This window comes from Pelodiscus sinensis, chromosome 6 (assembly GCF_052426305.1).
Source record: "Pelodiscus sinensis isolate ZL-2025 chromosome 6, ASM5242630v1, whole genome shotgun sequence".
NCBI classification, from domain to species: Eukaryota; Metazoa; Chordata; order Testudines; family Trionychidae; genus Pelodiscus; species Pelodiscus sinensis.
Genome location: NC_143057.1, coordinates 34097579 through 34116993, shown reverse-complemented (window position 1 = coordinate 34116993; position 19415 = coordinate 34097579). Strand labels below are relative to the sequence as shown.

The 19415-nt window shown below is 39.1% G+C and overlaps 1 protein-coding gene across 4 annotated transcripts in view; it reads left to right on the top strand.

Moving 5' to 3' along the window:
* TRPM3 (transient receptor potential cation channel subfamily M member 3) overlaps window positions 1-19415 on the top strand; it is a 591213-nt gene that overhangs the window by 453502 nt on the left and 118296 nt on the right. For all 4 annotated transcript variants that reach the window (XM_089779235.1, XM_075931703.2, XM_089779234.1 and 1 more), the window contains exons 7-8: window positions 3586-3760; window positions 17078-17201. In XM_089779235.1, the coding sequence (XP_089635361.1) occupies window positions 3586-3760; window positions 17078-17201 (299 nt within the window). The remainder of the gene's footprint in view (window positions 1-3585; window positions 3761-17077; window positions 17202-19415) is intronic.

Below are 19415 nucleotides of genomic sequence, written 5' to 3'. Positions count from 1 at the left end.
CAGCACTGAATGCCAGCTGTCTTGAGCCACAAAGAAATGTGTTCTTTTGTAGTGTACATAATTACCACAAATGTTGTTCCTTTGCAGTCTATACAGTTGTAGTAACTCTGATTTCTATGAGACTATCTACCCATTAAGGCAGTGATCAGGAGCCTAGGCTAATGAGAAGACATCTCAGTGGGCCACAATATTGTTGTAACCATGACAGTCTCCTGGAACAGGGTAGTTTTGCTAACTGCGCTCGCATACCTAGAATTTGCAGGGGTGCTTTTGCTGGGGCTGCACAGCTCTCACAGTCATTGATGTCTGCACCTTGCTTCATATGCCCTTGCTTTACATGCATGTCACTTGAGTAATACCGATAGTAAAAAAAACCATACAAAAAAAAACCTATGTGGATGGAAATTTAAAGAATCTGGCAACCTTGCATATGGGCAATGATAAACAACATGTTTAATGGGCAACAGGTTCCCACCACTGCATTAAGGTACTACTTAACATTAGTAAGTGGCAGGTCTTTAAATATCTACTGTATCTTTTCTACATTGCTATTTTAATCAGCAAATGGTAGCATTAACAACCTTGTTTTTAATTTAATTAGAGAATTTTAACGAGGTTCTAATAGCACCTGTGAAGCTGTCCAATAATTATGATGATCAGCGGGAAATATATTGTTCTGTGTGTCTCCTTATTGGTGCTGTTTTCTTGGCTGCTAGTTACCATAATACTCAAACAATTTAGAAATCACATACAAATAATATGCCTATTGTTATAACGTACAGGTTAAACCTCTCTAATCCAGCACACTCTGGTCTGCAACATCTGTGGTCTGGCATGATTTTAATTAGCCGGATGTCCACTTCTCTTGGGTTTGGCCAAGTTTTCCACGATCCCAGAAAGTTTGTTTTTAGCCACCAGTCCTGGCTCTGTGTTCTAAACTGTTGTTTAGTTCCATTGTCTTCTATATGTCTTCTAAGAGCCCAGTAAGCAGTGGGAGTGTTGGTAATGCTGCTAAACAATATTAACCTCCCCTGATTCAGCAAATTCTCTGGTTCGACACTTTTCAGGTCCCGAGGATGCTGGACTAGAGAGGTTCAACCTGTAGCAATAAAGAATTTGGAATGCTTAAAAGCCAGCCAATTTTAAGATCTTGGATGTGTAATATTAAATGTATCAGGGTTCCACTAATTCTTCAATAAGCAGATTATTTGTAAAATGCATGTTTAGTCTTAATTTTTAAACTTACTTTTAATTTGTTGAATATTATGCATGGTAAAAACAATTGTATTTTTTCCAATCATGTGAAAGGCTGACAAAATATATACATTCCTGTCTTACATCCATTGACGTTAATGGACATTCACGAGGCATAATTTGGCCAGTCATTCTCATGTCTTTTTTTAATGCAAAGTTCTTTATCATCCTCTGTCATTTAAATCTCTCCTGTAAACTCGCTATGATATCAATACTTAGGAGAAATTAACCACACTTCATCTTTTCACCTGTGTGTCATTTTAGACTTTCAAGAGTTTCAAGGGAGGGACTAAGTCATCTTTTGTAGCATGCACAGCATCTACTCTGTATTAGGTGCTACTTTAATATAAATAAAACAGTTGTAGTAATTTAAAGCAGGTTTCTATTTATAACCATATTAAATCTGCTTTGGTCATTATAAACCATGATATGCCTAACATCTGTTTCAAATGATAAATGACAGCAGTAATATTGACAGCAGATTATGGCTTTAGTGAAGCACACTGGAAACTGTCCTCAGAGAATGTAGGACAGCATTCGTGTATGCTGAAATAAGTAAAGGTAAAGTCAGATAAAGTTTTAGCCTGCCCATTCATGTATGTGAAGTGTCTGAGCTTCCTGGTCAGACACCATCTCCCATGATATACCATGGACTCTACTGTTAGAAGTGGGAGGTAGTACATCATGGTATCATGGGAGTCCATGGCCGTGGTGCGTCATGGAATAGGGTGGCCAGATGTCCCATTTTTAACTGAAATGCCTATTAACAGTCCAGGCAGTGGGAAGCCAGGAGGCTAATACAGGTTTCCTATCTTCCCTGGATCCGTGTAGCTCTCAGAAGCAGCCACCAAGTCCTTGTGGCACCTAGGCACAGGGAAGCTCCATCCGTGTATTACCCTCATGCCCACAGGCACTGCCCCTTCCTCTCCCATTGACCGGGAACTGTGGCCAATGGGAGCAGCAGAGGCAACATCTGCATGAGGACAGCACGTGAAGTTTCCCTGGCTGCAAATCATCACAAAGACCTAGTGGCTGCTTCCAGGAGCTAGAGTAAGTGCCACAGGGATCTTGAACTCTTTCCCATGCCCCAACCCTCTGCTCCACCAGGATTCTCCTCCTGCACCCAAATTCTTTGCTGGAGCCTACATCCCAACCCCCTGCCCCAGCTGTTAGGCCACTCCTGTGCCCCAAATCCCTCATCTCCAGCACCATCCCAGAGCCCATAACTCCAACTGGAACCTGCACCCCCTCCTGCACTCTAAAACCCCTCATCCCCAACCCCACTCCAGAGTCCACACACTCTACTCCCTCCCATACCCTGAGCCCTTTAGCCCCAGCCCAAAGTTACCTCCTGTACTCCAAACCCTTCATCTCAGGCCCAACCCCAGAGCTTACACACCCTGACAGAGAGCTCACTCCCGTCTACACTCCAGCCCCAGGTCAGAACTTTCTCTCATGCCCCTCATTTCTGGCCCCACCTAAAGCCTACAACCCTAGCCCAGAGCCACACCCCCATGCACCCCCAACCTCCTGCCCCATCTTGGTGAAATTGAGTGGGAGAATGAAGTAATCAGGAATGGAGCATTAGAGAAGGCATGGGACAGGGTGTGTGTGCTATTAGGAAGTTGGCAACCTAGCATGGGAAAAATTCAACTAGTACATCTCTCCTGATGACATGTGGAAGTATTTCCACATAGAAATTGTTCATTTTGTGGGCATTTGGGTTTTTTGATTTAAATTGTCCACAGAAAGTAAACATTTTTCACACAAAAAACCTTCATGATTTTTCATCAAAAACAATGTGAACAGGAAAATTTCAGCCCCTTATTCTATACCCCATTTCAGATGTCACCAGTTCTACTGTTAAGAAGGCACATGCCATACAAGTTGCTATATCATTAACCTTTTGTTAATGATATAGCATGAAAAACTGATTTTCACTCAGGTGATGAATCTGGTCTATCCACATCAGTCTCATGACTTAAATATAAGTGTTGCCTCTTTTGCAGAGGAATCCTATCTAATTGCGTTACAGGTGTTGAAAATCAGGTTGTATTACTTCTGTCCCATGATGTTATACAGCAACTCAGACAAGACAATCACAATGGTATCTTCTGACCTTAAAACTATAAACCTATCAATTTCTTAATACCCTTTCCTGTAAGAGATCAATATGCAGTTAGTATGCAGTAATTTCAGTTTATTCGTTTGTTTTTCTTTTTTTCCCCTTTGGTTGTGTTTTTATTTTATTTGCTGGATCTCTGGCTTTGTTTGTGTTTTGGTGGTTTTTTTTCTTTTCTTTTTTTCCCCCGTTTCTTTCTTTTACTCCAGGAATTGGGCAAGGGGTTCCAGTAGTGGCACTTATTGTGGAAGGTGGGCCCAATGTTATCTCTATTGTGTTGGAGTACCTACGAGACACTCCGCCTGTTCCTGTTGTGGTATGTGATGGCAGCGGCCGTGCGTCTGACATCCTTGCTTTTGGTCACAAATATTCTGAAGAAGGAGGGTGAGTCATTTGCCTGGAAACATTCATGAAACTAAATAATTATTAATGTGCATGGCTATTTTTGGTGCTAATATGGAGGCTGGGAAACTATTAGCAACATAACACAATACTGAATCCATTCTCAAGTCTCAGTTTCTAGCACTGATTAAAATATTAACATAGTGCAAAAACTGTCTGGCTCCTAGATGGTGAAAGCCAATGAAAGACTGTAAAAACCCTGAAGAACTATATTCGCAGGTGTATCTTTGAGATAAATCCTAGCCATATCATATGAACATCTGCATATAGGCATACACACTGTAATGAAAGTCTGGCATAAGCAACATCTTACCATTGCAGGTCAGGCTGTCAAAAAAAGGGACCAGAACAGTGGGCACCTGAAATTGTCACAGCAATCTGAGCTGGCTTATGAATTTCGATACACTTTGGTGGTATGCTGTTAGCTATCTCTAGCTTTTGGCATAGCCGTGTCCTTTGTATATTCGTAGTCCTTAATTGTTCACATTGGCCAGGTAGATCTGCTTATTGCTGAATTCTGTACAGGAATTCCATCTGTCTACCTCTATTCATGGTGTCTAAATTGTACTTTTGTGTGTGCTTAATGATTAAGTGCATACATTTTTAATATAATGTGTTATTTTTCTGTAATAGTGATGAATACATAAGAATTCGTGCTGGGAAAATTAAGTCTGAGCACTTAATGACTAGCAATCAAAACATGCTCTCATTCTAAAACTTACGGAATTAATTCATGGTTTTCCTCTATAGTTCCTTCATACTGCTTTGAGGTGGTTCAGATCCTGGGTTCTTATTGGGACTACTGTGCATGTGTATATATATGTAAATAGATTTATAAAATGAGAACACATGTATAAATAATTTAACAGTAGATCTTAATCACAAATGTAAAATATACTTTAATAGTGTAATTATCAAGAACTTTTGTTTTACATTTTAAAATATTCTTATGAGGAATGAGGGATCAAATAATGTTTTAATTCTCAAGTTTTTTAATCGTTTATTTTAATTAAAAAAATCACTCAAATAAGATTTAAATTCTGACTTAATTTGCTATGGTCATGTCCTGGTACCAAAATGTGTCCCCACTACACCAGTTTGCAGTTGATGGAAACTTAATAAGATTAAGTTACCTAGCATCATAAGCAGCAAGCCATTTTTAATCTGGTTCTCAAGCCTGAACTTCCCAGATTTATCCATTCCTTTCGTTCCTGTGAATCAGAATTCGTTGCTTGATTTGACCAATTCCCAGGATTTCCTAGGTGACAACTGCAGTGTTAGCATATTTAATGAAACACTTGAGGTTGTCCCGGTGACACTAGGTATTACACGCATCTGCTTCCAAGTATAAAATAAGGTTGGGGCATGCTAGTTTTTAGGAATAAGTACAAAACTCCAATACTGTGCTCATGAAAACTTTTCACAGAAGTAAATTATACCTTAAGTTTCATTCTGTTCCAGATTTTATTAACCTTTGTAATTTTGTTCAAATGCTATTTAAAATATGGCACAATAATACTAAGACAAAACAAAAAGCTTACAAGAGAGCACACTTTGCACAAAAATTGAAGTGACTGCAGTTACAAATCTTTCTTTTGGACTGAGTCTCCGTAAGTAGATAAGGCAACTCTCTCTTCCAGAATTCAAGTTTATTTAGAAGGTCCAAATTACATCCTGAACTCAAGACTTCTTTTTTTTTTCTTTTGTCTTTTTACCCTGTGAGCTTGTAGAGTTCAAGAAACACTCAAACTTTTTACAAGTTGGGTATTTCTACAAGACATAAATTATCATCATCTTCTGCATTGGTTGGCTGATCTGACTCATTCAGAAACTAAACATCATCCTTGATTGCAGTTTTTATAGGTTCAACTCATTACCATCAATATTATCAAGCTGTTTGTTTCAGTATTCTAAATGCCTAATCACTGCAGGCTGCACTGGTTTTATACACACACAAAAATGTACATACTGGGTGATGCTATGAGGCACTCATGTTTCTTTGATAATATGATCGCTAACATTTCTTTTGAGCTGTTTCCATGGGTGCAGAGCCAAGTCTGAAAGAAAAGGACAAAGAATAGTCAGTCCTCTTGCTTGGATTTCAATCAGTGTGGCTCAGTTGGTGTGGGTGTTTGTTTGTTTGTTTGTTTGTTTGTTTGTTTGTTTGTTTTTCTGAGAGATCCCAGAGTAGAACTGGCAGGGCTGGCCTTACCATTAGGCGAACTGATGCGGCCACCTCAGGTGCCAGACTGTGGGGGGGGGGGGCACCACTAGGACCCAGAGAATTGAGATCTTTCAAAGTTTTGGCCCAAGCGAGGGGGTAATGGGGGCGCCATTTGAGCTCCCCGCCTCAGGTGCCAGAATGTTGTGGGATGGCTCTGAGAACTGGACAAATGCTCATCTGTATAAAGAGCCCTTTTATGTGGGTTTCTTCAGGGTTCTATCTTGTCTCCCCTCTCTCCTGTCATTCACATTTTCCTCATATAATATACATATATTTATAAAAATATGAGGAAAACATTTGTTTTAAAACTTCTTATTTAAGAATAACTCTCTGCAAGTGTAAGCATTTTATAGGGAAGACAACTGTTCTTGAAATCACCACTGACAAGGTCAAAATTGGAGGCTGTTCCTTATTGGAGTAAGTATCTTCTAATTACGGAACAGTTGAATATAAAGAGAGGAAATTTTGCACAATAAAACTGATTTTCTAACATAAGCAAAACATTGTGTGGCTACTGTGATAGGAGGTTGTATGCACAGGAAAGCCCCAGACCTGTATCAGTTTAAGAGCTGGGCCCAAAGCACTCTATACCTCATGGAACCTGGCTGTATTTTTATTTCCATGATTACAGCGACATGTTTTAAGAAGAAAAATCAAAGGGAACCCTGAAACACAGCCTTACAATAAGAAATAATTGGCGATATGTCAGTTTTGTGGCCTAATTACATTTTGCCTTGCAATAAAAATCGCTGCATGTTAAAGTAATAAGGTATGCAGTGCTTCCTAATGATTAGGCTGAGTTTAAGAGTACCATTCATACTGAATTTGCGTTTTTAATGTAGCCGTTGCTGACACTGGAGATCGTTGTATTGCATTGATTTTGAAAGTTTTGCAGCAGTGCATGGAAGGAAGACAGCTGTTATAATATAGTTTAAGTATAAAGAGAGGTGACAGGGATGCATAAGCAAGGTTAACCTCTAAGCTGAGACATCTGCATTAAACAGTAGCAAGCCCTTTTCATTCATGCTTACTTTCTTTAGGACATAGTAGAAATGGTGTATTCTTTAAATGCAATACTACTTATGTTATTGATATCATAAAATATTTGTGATATCAGGAGTAACTTAGTGGCTGAAATGCTGCAATGTCATTAATGCAAGATCAGATTCCTGCATATTTCCTCTTATCCTGCTCCTTGTGTTACCCTTCCCAAATAAAGGTAAAATAGCATTTTTATTTATAGGTGCTTGACTTCAGTGAGACTATTCACATATGTAAAGTTAAGGACATGCTTAAGTGTTTTTCTGGACCCACAATCATAAAATCTGTATGAGCAGATGAACTACTGAAGTGGTTAAGATAGAGGTTAAATCCTGGCTTCTCACCAAGTAACTCTCCGCAAAAAACTTTTGACTTTGTAATCAAACATACCTTCCCGTTCCCCTTTCCTACATGCACGCGCACACGCAGACCAAATCAACTTTAAAGTGTGACTATTTATAGACTCATTGATACTGTGAGAGTGGTGTGCAGCCTTCAGGCTCAGTTGCTAATTAATTCTTGCATTTAAAAATAATTAGATTAATGTTATTTCACTGTTTAAACAAATGTTTCCTGTGGAAGAGGAAACACTTAAAATAGTTGAAGGTAATCTCCCAAGTCTAAGTGTTCGAATAGTGTCTTAACTATTGCATCAGCTCTACCCTTGGTGAGACCTTTAATGAATTTGTGAATATAGTAGTAATGTGCTTTGAGACTAGTATTTATAAGGAATGACACATTATGTATGTGTTCCAACTGAGCTATAACATCATCTTCTGGGGTTTAATAGGGATTGCCTTTGGGAGAGTCTCTTTTCAGGTTTTGTATGGCACCCATCGCTGTATATTTTCTTAGCTTCCATCACCTGAGGATCAATGATGACTAATAATTACAGTTTAAAAAGCAAGAAGAAATCACTGAGGCTTCTCCATTGAGAATTTTAATTCTTGTTCTGAAAAAGTTGTATCATAATATAATGGGGACATGCACTCAGTGAAGCTACATCTACACTGCAGCGCTATTTCAGGATCCTAGAGTTTCCCAAAATAGCTATCCCGCATCTTCACAACATGCCCATTATTTCAAAATATAATGGACTCGCTATTCTGATATCCCTGTAAACCTCATTCCGCAGGAACTAAGGGTCGTTTTGGAATAGTGGGTTATTTCAAAATTTGGCTCTGTGTAGGTAGCACCAAATTACAAAATAATCTACAGGCAGTCCCCGGGTTACGTACAAGATAGGGATTGTAGGTTTGTTCTTAAGTTGAATTTGTATGCAAGTCGGAACTGGTACATATTGTAGGGGAAACTCTAGCCAAACATTTCTCCAGAGCTCAGTTTTATTCTCCCACACCTCACTTCCCTCAGTCCTTTATTCTCAAGATGAGGTGTCTGCTGAGAAAAGCCGCTCCGTGTCTCCCTGGTCTGCTGGGGGGGGGGGGGTGTTAGCTTCGCGTCTCCCTGATCTGCTGGGGGGAAGCAGCTAGTGCGGGGTTGCCTCACCCCATTTGTAAGTAGGGATCCGATGTAAGTCGGATCCATGTAACCCGGGGACTGCCTGTATTTTGAAATAAGACTGAAATAGATATGCAATTTGTGTTGCTCAAATTGTGTATCTTATTTCAACCTACGGTGCAGTGTAGACATGCCTTAAGACTGTCGTGACATTTAGTAATTGTATCTAAATGGGACTTTGTTTTTGTACCATGTAAATTTATAAGGTGCTTGCTTTTCTGAGCCATCCCAGAATGCTTCAGAGACTATTAACTGTACAGATAAGAAATGCTTCTCTGATGAAATGCAGTCATTTCAGCTGTAGGAAGACAACAGCCAAGCAAACAGCTGTATGGGATGGGAGAAAAACACTAAGCAATGGGCCTCAGGCAAATACCTACTTTTATTAAAGTGCCTACGGGTCTTTAATATTCAAGCAGAAAAAAAATAGCCAAGTGGCTTATTAGGTCTCCTCTCAAAAACAGACACATTGCAAAATACATGGTACTCAAACGTATGAAAAATTAAGTTAGTCCTACTGTAGTGCAAAATTTTGGCTTATTTATGTTTCCTGAAACAACCAAAACACAACTACAAGAGACTATGGCTGCATTTGTTATATACAGTTTAATAATGTAAAAACAGATGACAGTGTAAAAATCCCTTTTTATCTTGAGAGCTCCCTTCACTGGCCAAAACCTCTTCTGAGACTGAAGCCCCAAAACTTTTGCCACTGTTCATACTTGGTTGGGTTTCCTAACTGGGTCATTTATGGGTCTGGATGCATCATGACTGTAGGTCCCTTTCAAGAGGCACCAAAACCTTGTAAGCCAAATCAGACTCTTATTTAATGTACAGTTCCAACATACTGCAGTGGGTTATTTTTTCTACTTTTTAGCCTGGCGCAAACTAATATATCTATCTAATGTATACCTGCATGATAATGATATTCTCGTATTTTCCTTTGATTAATGCAATTCAGCCACTAAACAAAGTTGCTTATTCAACTCACTTTTGTGCAGTACAAGATTTATTACGACAATGTGTCTTTTAAAATACTTACATAAAGGTACAGATGAATCACAACAGGTTGAGAGAGTAAAAATCGTATTGACTGCATGGTCCAGTGTCATCAATATCCAGTACCACAAGTAGTAGCCTGGAGCTGGCGGTAGTCATTACACATCATCAGTATTGAAAATACTGAAGTTACCTTTAGACAGCTGACTGAACAATGTAGAGAGCTTTGACTCCTCTTCACTGTTCATTGCAGCATGGCATGGCACACTGTGCAGATGTTGACGTGATTCAGTGTAGTATGTATTTTATCTTCTCTACTATTGGGCATCATCTCAAAAGAGATTTCCATGTGAGGCAGAAGTATGCCAAAACCTCTCATCTGTCTCTTTTTTGCTCTGGCTGACCCAACAAGGAGCTGTACTTGGAGAGTACATTTTAGGCATAATTAAAATGCAGTTTTAAAAAGGCAATAGAAATTGAGTATTTTAATTCTCAGGTGCCCTGTTAAATAGATCCCATACATCTTATGACCATGTTTCTTTGGGGAATATATATATAAAGCCCAGGTTCCCTTACTACTAATGCCTATTTCATATCTGACAAGTTAGGTGGGAATGGTTATAGGCTTAATGCTTTTCACTGTTCTTTCCCCACTTCTTCTGAAATGGCACATCTTAATTTTTTTGAAGGCTTTTTTCATTTAGTGGGTATTTTAGTGCAGTTTTGGAGGTGGGAAGGCAAGTAATGTAAACATAAAAGATACATTAAAATATTAATGGTTTGAGTTATCTTTCACCTGTAATGCAATACATTGCACTTTAAAGTACTGCAGTATATGAGAATAGAAATTTCACTTACTGTGGTAATATCTAGGCCTAGAATAATATGAGGACAGTCTTAACTTTGTTTCTGTGCTTTTGTTGCTTTGTTGAACCTTATTTTTGTTTGAATTTTGCTTTATTTGATTGCTTAACAGTAATACGATTATTTCAAATGTTTTTTTCTTTATTGATTATTAGATTACTTGTACACATAAAATGAAAATTAACCAGAAATAAAGGAAATAATATTCAACAGAATCCTCATAATGACTGAGATAAACAAAAACAAAAAGTATGGACATTTCCTTAGCAAGAATGGAATAGATAATGAGATATCTACTAACAAAGCTTTACTCCCAGTTGTTTTATTGTTTACAAAAATGGAATCTGGGAATTCATCAGTTTCACAGATAAAGACCCCTTCCCTCTGCCCCCCAAAAAATTACCTCTCTCAGGCAAAGTAAATAATCAAACCAAAGAGAGAAATCTAAAGAAAATTAGGGAGAAGAATAAAACATCAACAAAGTTGTCTTATACCTAGGGTTGCCAGGTGTCCGGTATTGACCTGGATAGTCTGGTATTTTTGCCTCCTGTCTGGTTAAAAAAAAAAAAAAAAATCAGAAAATACCAGACACCTAATATGTCTGGTATTTTCTGATTATTTTTTTTTTACCAGACAGGAGGTGAAAATCCCAGGTGTTTACGTGGTGAGGAGCAGGAAGACAAAATAGCGGACAGCTGCTGGCAGCCTGTTAGGGCCAAAAAGTCCCAAAATCATTTATTAAAGGGGTCTTTTTTTTTTTTCTCTCTCAACAACTTTAGTCTCTCCCTTTTTTTCTCAACAGAATTTTTTCTTCTGTGTTTTTTGTTTGCTTGTTTGGGGGGGAGGAGAGTGTTTAGTATTTTCGGTTAAACCATCTGCCAACCCTTTTTATACCATGCTCCTGAGATGTCATGCAACAACATGACAGATTATTCAGGGTTCAAACAGGTGATGAGGAGGAAATCTGTCATCAAAGATAAAAATACAGCTGATGACTAAGGGAAAGACTAAGGTGCAGGTTATGGGTTGGATTACCCAAAGCAGTACAAAGTGGCCTTACACCATCCCTCTAGCCCAGCATATGAGAGGGACAGGCTTGTTGGAGCAGGACACCGGGAGGGCCATGAGAGAGCAATCCTGCGGTCACCTAAAATCCCAACCCTTACTTGTGCCAGGATCAGGCAGCCCTGAATCAGAGATAATCACTGATACTAGTATTTAATATTCTTTCCAAAGAAGAAACATCAACTTTACAAGAATACTGTTCCTTGACCATATTTTCAAGGGATCAATGTGGCAGCAGATCCTCCTTTTGCTATGATTTTAGATATTCAATACATAAAAGAGAAGCTATTAGAGACCCAAAACTGCACTAGGACAACAAAGTATGAAATGATGCCTCTTAAACTTCCACGTAGTGGCTGTATTTCAGAAATGGGTGCTGTGCTAATTTGTATGTGTGAAACAAAAAGTTGTGAGCGCTAAGCAGGTAACTGCATGTGTAATTGCCTGATTTTGTTGCAGATGCTAGTATATTTACATGGTTTGCTTATGTTTTGTTTATATGTGCATTTTAAATATATATAAAACAATTAAAAGTGTACAATATAATTGCATCCAGTGCAGTCAAGGATATTTGATTTGAACAGCTTCTAGCACTTTTAGGGTCATACATAGGAAATAAGGTTTAGCCTTGAACCAAATTATTTCACATTTAACACAAATCTTAGCTGACATTCCTATGTATGCTTTATTAGAAGTAGAAAGTTATTAGCCCTGGTGTTTTTGTTTCTCTTTCTGGTATAATTATTTCCAGTTTGCTATATCGCCAAGACGCTGAATAAGAAAATATTAAGGCTGACCATAGGCCTACAAACCACTCTGCTATAAATAAGCATATTTATAAGCATTGAAAATTAGTGACAGATCACATGATAAATCATACAAACCACCAGTTTGAAAACTTAGACTGTCAATTCATGCCGCTGTTGTTTAAAAAAGGAACTCCATTAGTTTCATCTGGGCTTTGCTTTTAAAAACAATCTGTGGCATGATATGGCCTGGGTAATTTTAATATAGGAAATACATACAAAGGATGTTTTAAAAAATTATGGGCCAGACCTTGAAAGTCTTGTCCTGTTTTCACTCAGTGCTTACTGAGGCAAATTCCTGCTCAAGAAGTTTGCCTGAAGGAAAGCTGACAACACTCTAAGTAAAACTTCAGGATTTGGAGCTAATTTTGTTTTTAGAAATTTACTGTGGTCTGGTTAGAGACTAAAAGAGTTTTGGAAATGTTTTTTATATTTGTCCATAGGCCACATCACATCTTATTACAGATTCTGAGTTGTTTCACATGCTTCACATCTTTCCCAGTAAGGGTTTTAATAATATCAACTGCCCTTTACTGAACATTTTTCTCATTATAAGATGGAATAACACATGTTAAGGCACCCTTGCTGGATTAGGAAACATTTTTTTTAAATATTTGCCCTTTCTACACCATTTTAGACCATAAGACCCTTTTTATTCGGTTTTTACTAAATCAAAATTTCCTTTAATTTTGAAAAGTTTTTCCTGAATGAGGCTTGGCACTGTTTATGTAATCCACATACTAACTTGCACCATAAGAATTATGTTTGACTATGAACAAAACTATGTGTTTCGGTGTATTGAAGACTAGCTGGTTTGGGTGTAAATATAGTTGTGTACATAGTTGAATATCAGCTGTGTGCTAACTGCAGTGATGCACTGCACAAGGAATGCAGAGAAGTTGCTCACATTTTCATATATTGTGGCATCTTATTACAGATGCTTCCATGCAGTGGCCCAGATTGTGCCGCCAAGATCCTCATGTTTGAGAGCTGCACATTGAGAGTTCTCTACTCTTCCCACATGGAAGGAGTTTCATCTACTTTCACAGTATTATCTCCATGCCCCTTCTTGTGCAGTACCCTCTGGATAATGTTTAGATCTTCATAGGGGGAGTAGGCATGCTGGTATCAAGGATGAGTGGCCCCGGAGCAGATGGAATTACATTCATTATGTGTATAGAACAGCCAATATCCCAGATGTTAGGATACTTCACAGAGATGTGGGAGACCCAGGATCAAATCTCTGATGGAGAGCAGAGTTCTGTTCTGGGGTAGTGCTTTCTTTCTCTCTGGCTTTGATGAGAAATTTCATCTGAGACCTCAGAAACCTACCTGATGCAAGTTTTAGTTTGACAAATGAGCATTTGGCCCTTAAAAACACTTTATGGAAAAAATTTCCAACCAGTTCTAATGAGAAGATGTTTCCAACTCCATTTTGTGGTGATTTTTTGCAGCTCTGATTCATTTCTGCACCCCTGTATTTTGTGAAGGAGAGCATGTGATGCTGCAACTTTGTTTGATATTTGCAAGCCATGTTTGTATATCCCAAAGCAATTACCTTAAGCCATCTCTGACTATTACATACTCTGCTACCTCACTGCAATTGCTACAAGATTTTAAAATCATAAACCTTTGTTATATCTAACATAAAATGGGAGCTGTGAAGATTTTCTGGTTCTCATACTCCCTATTTGATTAACATTGACTTGCACTAAAACATTGACTCATCTAATAAGCTGGAAAACTACAACATTTTAAATGAGAAAACTGCATTAGTATGGAGGCTTTCACATTTCAAAAGATACATTTCCTAATTTACTTAACCCGCTAATTTGTAAGATATTAAGAGTAACTATGTTGTATCCAGGACAATAAATTAATTGTTTCAATTATCAAGCCCTCTACTATCCAGAAGCTCAGTTCATATACTCAGTTCATAGCTGCATGCAGTATTATTTCATTTTGATGTTAAGTACTAAAATTTGTACTCCGAAAGGAAGGTAAAATCTTGAACTTACCAAAAGCAAATCTTGCATATGATTTCTTGGTTGGGTTCAGTCACTAGGTAATTTATTTTAACTCTTCCTTTCCCTATTCAGTGACTGTCTACTTCAGGAAAGAATCCGTAAGCAAAATGTGGGATATAAACAGCTAAATACAAAATTAAATGTATTCACAGACTGTTTTTCTAAATAACCAAAGTAGCTTAATAGGTTTCCCCTATTCTTCTCCAGAATTTAATCTCCATGATAAGGACAACTACTATCTGAAGATCCATTTCTTCTGATATGACCATATCACTTATACATTCAGAGTTCACTCAGCTATGTAAAATGTTTATGATCTCCAGTTATTTGCTACCTTCTACTATATTCATGGATAATCATGCTTATTTTATGTAGAACATCAAAGCTGTATTTTCAGAGATGACAACTATCTACTGTAGACTTTCCTCACATCTTCTATATTTGTTAATTTCTTAGCTGGCTCATGCAAAATATTACAGCAGTCCTGACTTTGGCAAGTTTTCCACTTACTTCAGAATTTTAGACTGCTTTTACTACTGATTCCATAAATTGTAATAACACCATCTTTCATTACTAAAATATCATAATGTTCAATAACTGATGACTAATTTTATCACATTATATTGCCCAGAGACTAGATCCTGAATAACTTCATCTTTACTTGGTCAGAACTTGTGCTGAAATCAGGATTTCAGCAAGATTTGGCCCTATAAGTCTTTGAGGGGATTCACTAGTACCACATTATTGGTCAACAGGTTCATCATTGTTCTACATATGTATGCTGATGATGCAAACGTATATGCCAGCATATCAGTAATATTGTTAATATATTGTAACAAACTTACATGTAGAAGTATTTGCTTATTCCAACAGCAGTCAAGCACAATATCTGGAAGTTTAAGAAGTTTGCTGTGTGTTTATTTTTAATGTGGCAAGTCATCCATACAGATGATTTACAGTATCTTACAACAGATTGTGCCCTCACTGTGGTTTGATGGTAATTTGTTAGAAGTCCCGTTAAATGAGTAATACTGACACTGCAATTTTAGGTCACTTTGTCTTGCCTTAGAGGATACTAAAGCACTTTATGGACTTTTCATAGAGGACAAACATGAATTACTCTCAGCTACTGAAATGTAACCACCTCCAGTGTGGACTGTGACTTCCCTTTTGACAGTGACAGATCAGTCCTCTACAACAATTTAAGACACGAAGAGAAAAGAAATATAATTAAAATTTGCAAATGGAGTTGAGATAAACTACAGGCAGTCCCCGGGTTACGTACAAGATAGGGACTGTAGGTTTGTTCTTAAGTTGAATTTGTATGTAAGTCGGAACTGGTACATATTATAGGGGAAACTCTAGCCAAACATTTCTCCAGAGCTCAGTTTTATTCTCCCACACCTCACTTCCCTCAGTCCTCTATTCTCAAGATGAGGTGTCTGCTGAGAAAAGCCGCTCCGTGTCTCCCTGGTCTGCTGGGGGGGGAGGAGGGGCGCTAGCTTCGCGTCTCCCTGGTCTGCTGGGGGGAAGCAGCTAGTGCGGGGTTGCCTCACCCCGTTTGTAAGTAGGGATCTGATGTAAGTCGGATCCATGTAACCCGGGGACTGCCTGTACTCTAGAACTTGGTATAACAGTGAAATCAACACCTTTACTCTGGCAAAAAGTGCAGAGGGGATAGCCACTGGAAACAGGTAGCCAGTAATTCAGTTTTAAATTTCATCTGAAAGATCAAGTGTTCAGCTGCACAATTGACAAATGATGATTAAGGATAAACGTTCCAGAAGTGCCCACTGAGACTCTCCAGTCAGATAGGGTTATGTCCACATAGTAGTAATAAATCTTGGCACTCTGAGTCTGGGTCTACTGGCTCTGGCTGCACACTTAAAAACAGCAGTGTAAACATTCAGGATCAGGCTGGAGCTCATGTACTGAGACCCTCCCTCATCACGGAGTCTCACAGCCTGGACACCAGCCCAAGCCCAAATGTCTACACTGAAGTTTTATAGCCCTGCATGCCTAAACCGGCTGCCAAGGGCTACCCATGAGCCATGCAACAGAGATTTTATTGTAGCATAGACACTGAAAATTTTACCCTTTGCATGTTGTGGCCACTTTGCATCTCTCAGTACCAGCCTGACTTAGACTTATCCAGAGTAAAATATGTCATTCATCATAGTAGCATATAAAACCTACTGTACAACCTGTGTTTTAAATATGTTAATATTGGGAAATATGGTTGTTCCTTTGCTGTAATTCATATGGTATATTATGATTTATTAAACTACAACAAAAAAATATTCACTAAAAACAGAGAGACAAAATTTAAAAAGTCCCCAAAGCTCCACCAGCAGAACCCTTCACTGAGTTTCTGCAAGCCCGCTGGCAGAACTGTGTGTTCAGCTCGTCCTGAAATCCCAGTATGCGTCAAAGCCAGGCTGTCAACTTGCTTTCATTATGAAATACCCCATAGCTGGTAGACTCAAGTGACTTCTGTCAGGAAATATCTGGGACCTGAAATCAAATCTAGAGGTAAAGGACCATTCCACTGTGTTAAGAACAACATGTTTTCCCAGCACAGCATTTTATGACACTTTTAGGAAACCTCTGCCTTTCAGTCCTGTGCTAAAAGAATGAACTTTTAACACTTTGTTTTCTAATTCTTATCCCCTTGGCCATTCATTTGACACTAATCCTTTTCCTTGCCGGTTTTAATTATACACTTCTGTATTTTCTCTGCTTTTCTGAATTTCAGACTTATCAATGAGTCTTTGAGGGACCAGTTACTAGTCACTATCCAGAAGACTTTTACCTACACTCGAACCCAGGCACAGCATCTCTTCATAATCCTCATGGAGTGCATGAAGAAAAAGGAGCTGGTATGTGAATGGTTTTCTAAATCTGAAGTAAGGGACCTAAATGCAATTCCTCATCATGACTGATATTTTCTAAAGTCACTCAGAGATCTGGATGTGCAAACTTCCTAGGCAGCTTTGAATGCATATGGAGAGATTTTTCACTGCCCCTTACAAGTCCTTTTATTTCTGAAATATTTTCAATTGATGTCTCATCTTATTTACTCATTAGCTTAGGCACTGTATTTACATCATGTATTTTAGCATTGAAGTGGCTTCTCTGTTTTGCTTTGTGAATGGTGTTGTGCATGTTTTCTGATGTCCATAATGTGACTGACAAAACAACATGTGCCTGCTAATGGTGTTGGTATATCTTAATCAGAAGATCACTTGCTGATGCTTTCTTGCCATCCATGCCATCTGTACACACACACAAATGCTATTCGTGCTGATAAGAGCTCTGCTCCCATTAAGGCAGGAGGCTTGGGCCTTTTAGTTTTTAGCATTTATTCTCATTTCAAGTGACAATGAAGCAGTAAAGAATTCACACATTGTGTGTCTTAAATTTCAAGCAGTATGTGGGCAGGGGTGTGAATAAATAAGAGCAGAGATGAGCAATAATTTTTTTTATGGTGGGCCCACTCCAAAAATGTGGGAAGTGGTCAAGGGCTGTACTTTTCCAGGATATTAATGGAGGAGGTCTGGGGTCTGGATGGAGGTTGTGCAGAAGGGAGCTTGGGTGGGGGTTTGGGGTACAGGAGGGGTGCACGATTTGGATGCAGGGGAAGACTCTGACCTGTGGGATGGGAGTAGGAGGAGGGTCAGGAGGGAGTTGTGAACTGGGACAAAGAGGTGGAGTTCAGGAGGGGGTGGAGTGCCAGGTGCCCAGAGGGCACTCATTGTTGATGGCTCCCAGCCAGCAGGCCAGTGGGACATTAGACAGGCTCCTGGCCTGCCACACCCCCACATGCCACTCAAAGCGGCTGGCTTCTCAGGCCATGGTGTGTGTATCTTTACAGTAAACCCTTTGGAGAGGTCTCCACTTGCTGCATGCACCTGCAAGCATAGCCCAGGCAGGCCCCATTGGCTGACCACGAGGATTGTGCAGGGGCTGGGGCAACTCACAGAGATTCCCGCCGAGGGGAGCACCACACAGGGATGCACACCATGGTCCCAGCAGCCAGCTGCTTTGAGCAGTATGTACAGGCACAGCAGACAGAGAGCCAGCCCACTGGACATTGGCAGTTCAGAGCATTGTGGTGGGCCAGATCTGAACGTTTGGCATGAGGCTGTATTTGCTCACCCCCGGGTAAGAATAACCTGGAGCTAAAACAGCAACTGGTGCTAGTATTAGGAAACTGATGCTAGTATTTAGGGCTCATTTCTTTAAACCTGTACAATCTCAGAGAACTTACTGACTTTAAGGTAGCAATATAATTTGGCTCATTCTGTAAACAATTCACAAAAATGTGCAACAGAAGAGTCGGGTACTCATACTACAATACAACTCCAATAATACTATAGATGATTTTGTTTGAACGTTGCTGATTTAAAGAAGTGACTATTTAAAAAGGCACTTTCCTAACCCAGCAGACCTGCTCCTTACATGTATTCTACCCTGGGCAAAGTCTAACCCAGTTAAAAGAACACCACTGTTGTTCCATTTCATGTATCATCAGCCATATTGTTTCTTAAATTCCTACCAGTTGCATCTGTGCAAACCCACTGAAGAGAAGCATTGCCCAGCTGTCAATAAGAACTCAATTTGAAGGCAGGGTGTTGCACATGTGTCACTACACGCACCATTCAGCCTGTAGAACCTTTGGTGGTGATGTGTGCGGAGAGAACAAGCTCATTTGGAGACCTGAAGTTGACTGTGTAGGCTCTCCCTTAAAAAAAATTGTTTACTTGTGAACTGAACACATTTTAATATCAAACCATAAGCATTAAAACCCACCAAGCCACAATTAACTTTTCTGAATATTACCACCCTTTAAATACTGGTTAAGTCACTAGCCTAAAAAACTGCTAAAACTTTAAGGCAACGTGGTCTCATGGGTGGAGATCTGGACAGAGATTCAGGAGATTTGGATTCTATCCCTAGCTCAGCTCCAGGCCTGTAAAGCAAGACATGTCACTCCATTTCTTCACCTGTAAAATGGAGCTAATAATGCTTACCTCCTTTGTAAAGTGCTTTCAGATTTACTGATGAAAAGTGCAATATTGGAGCTAGGTATT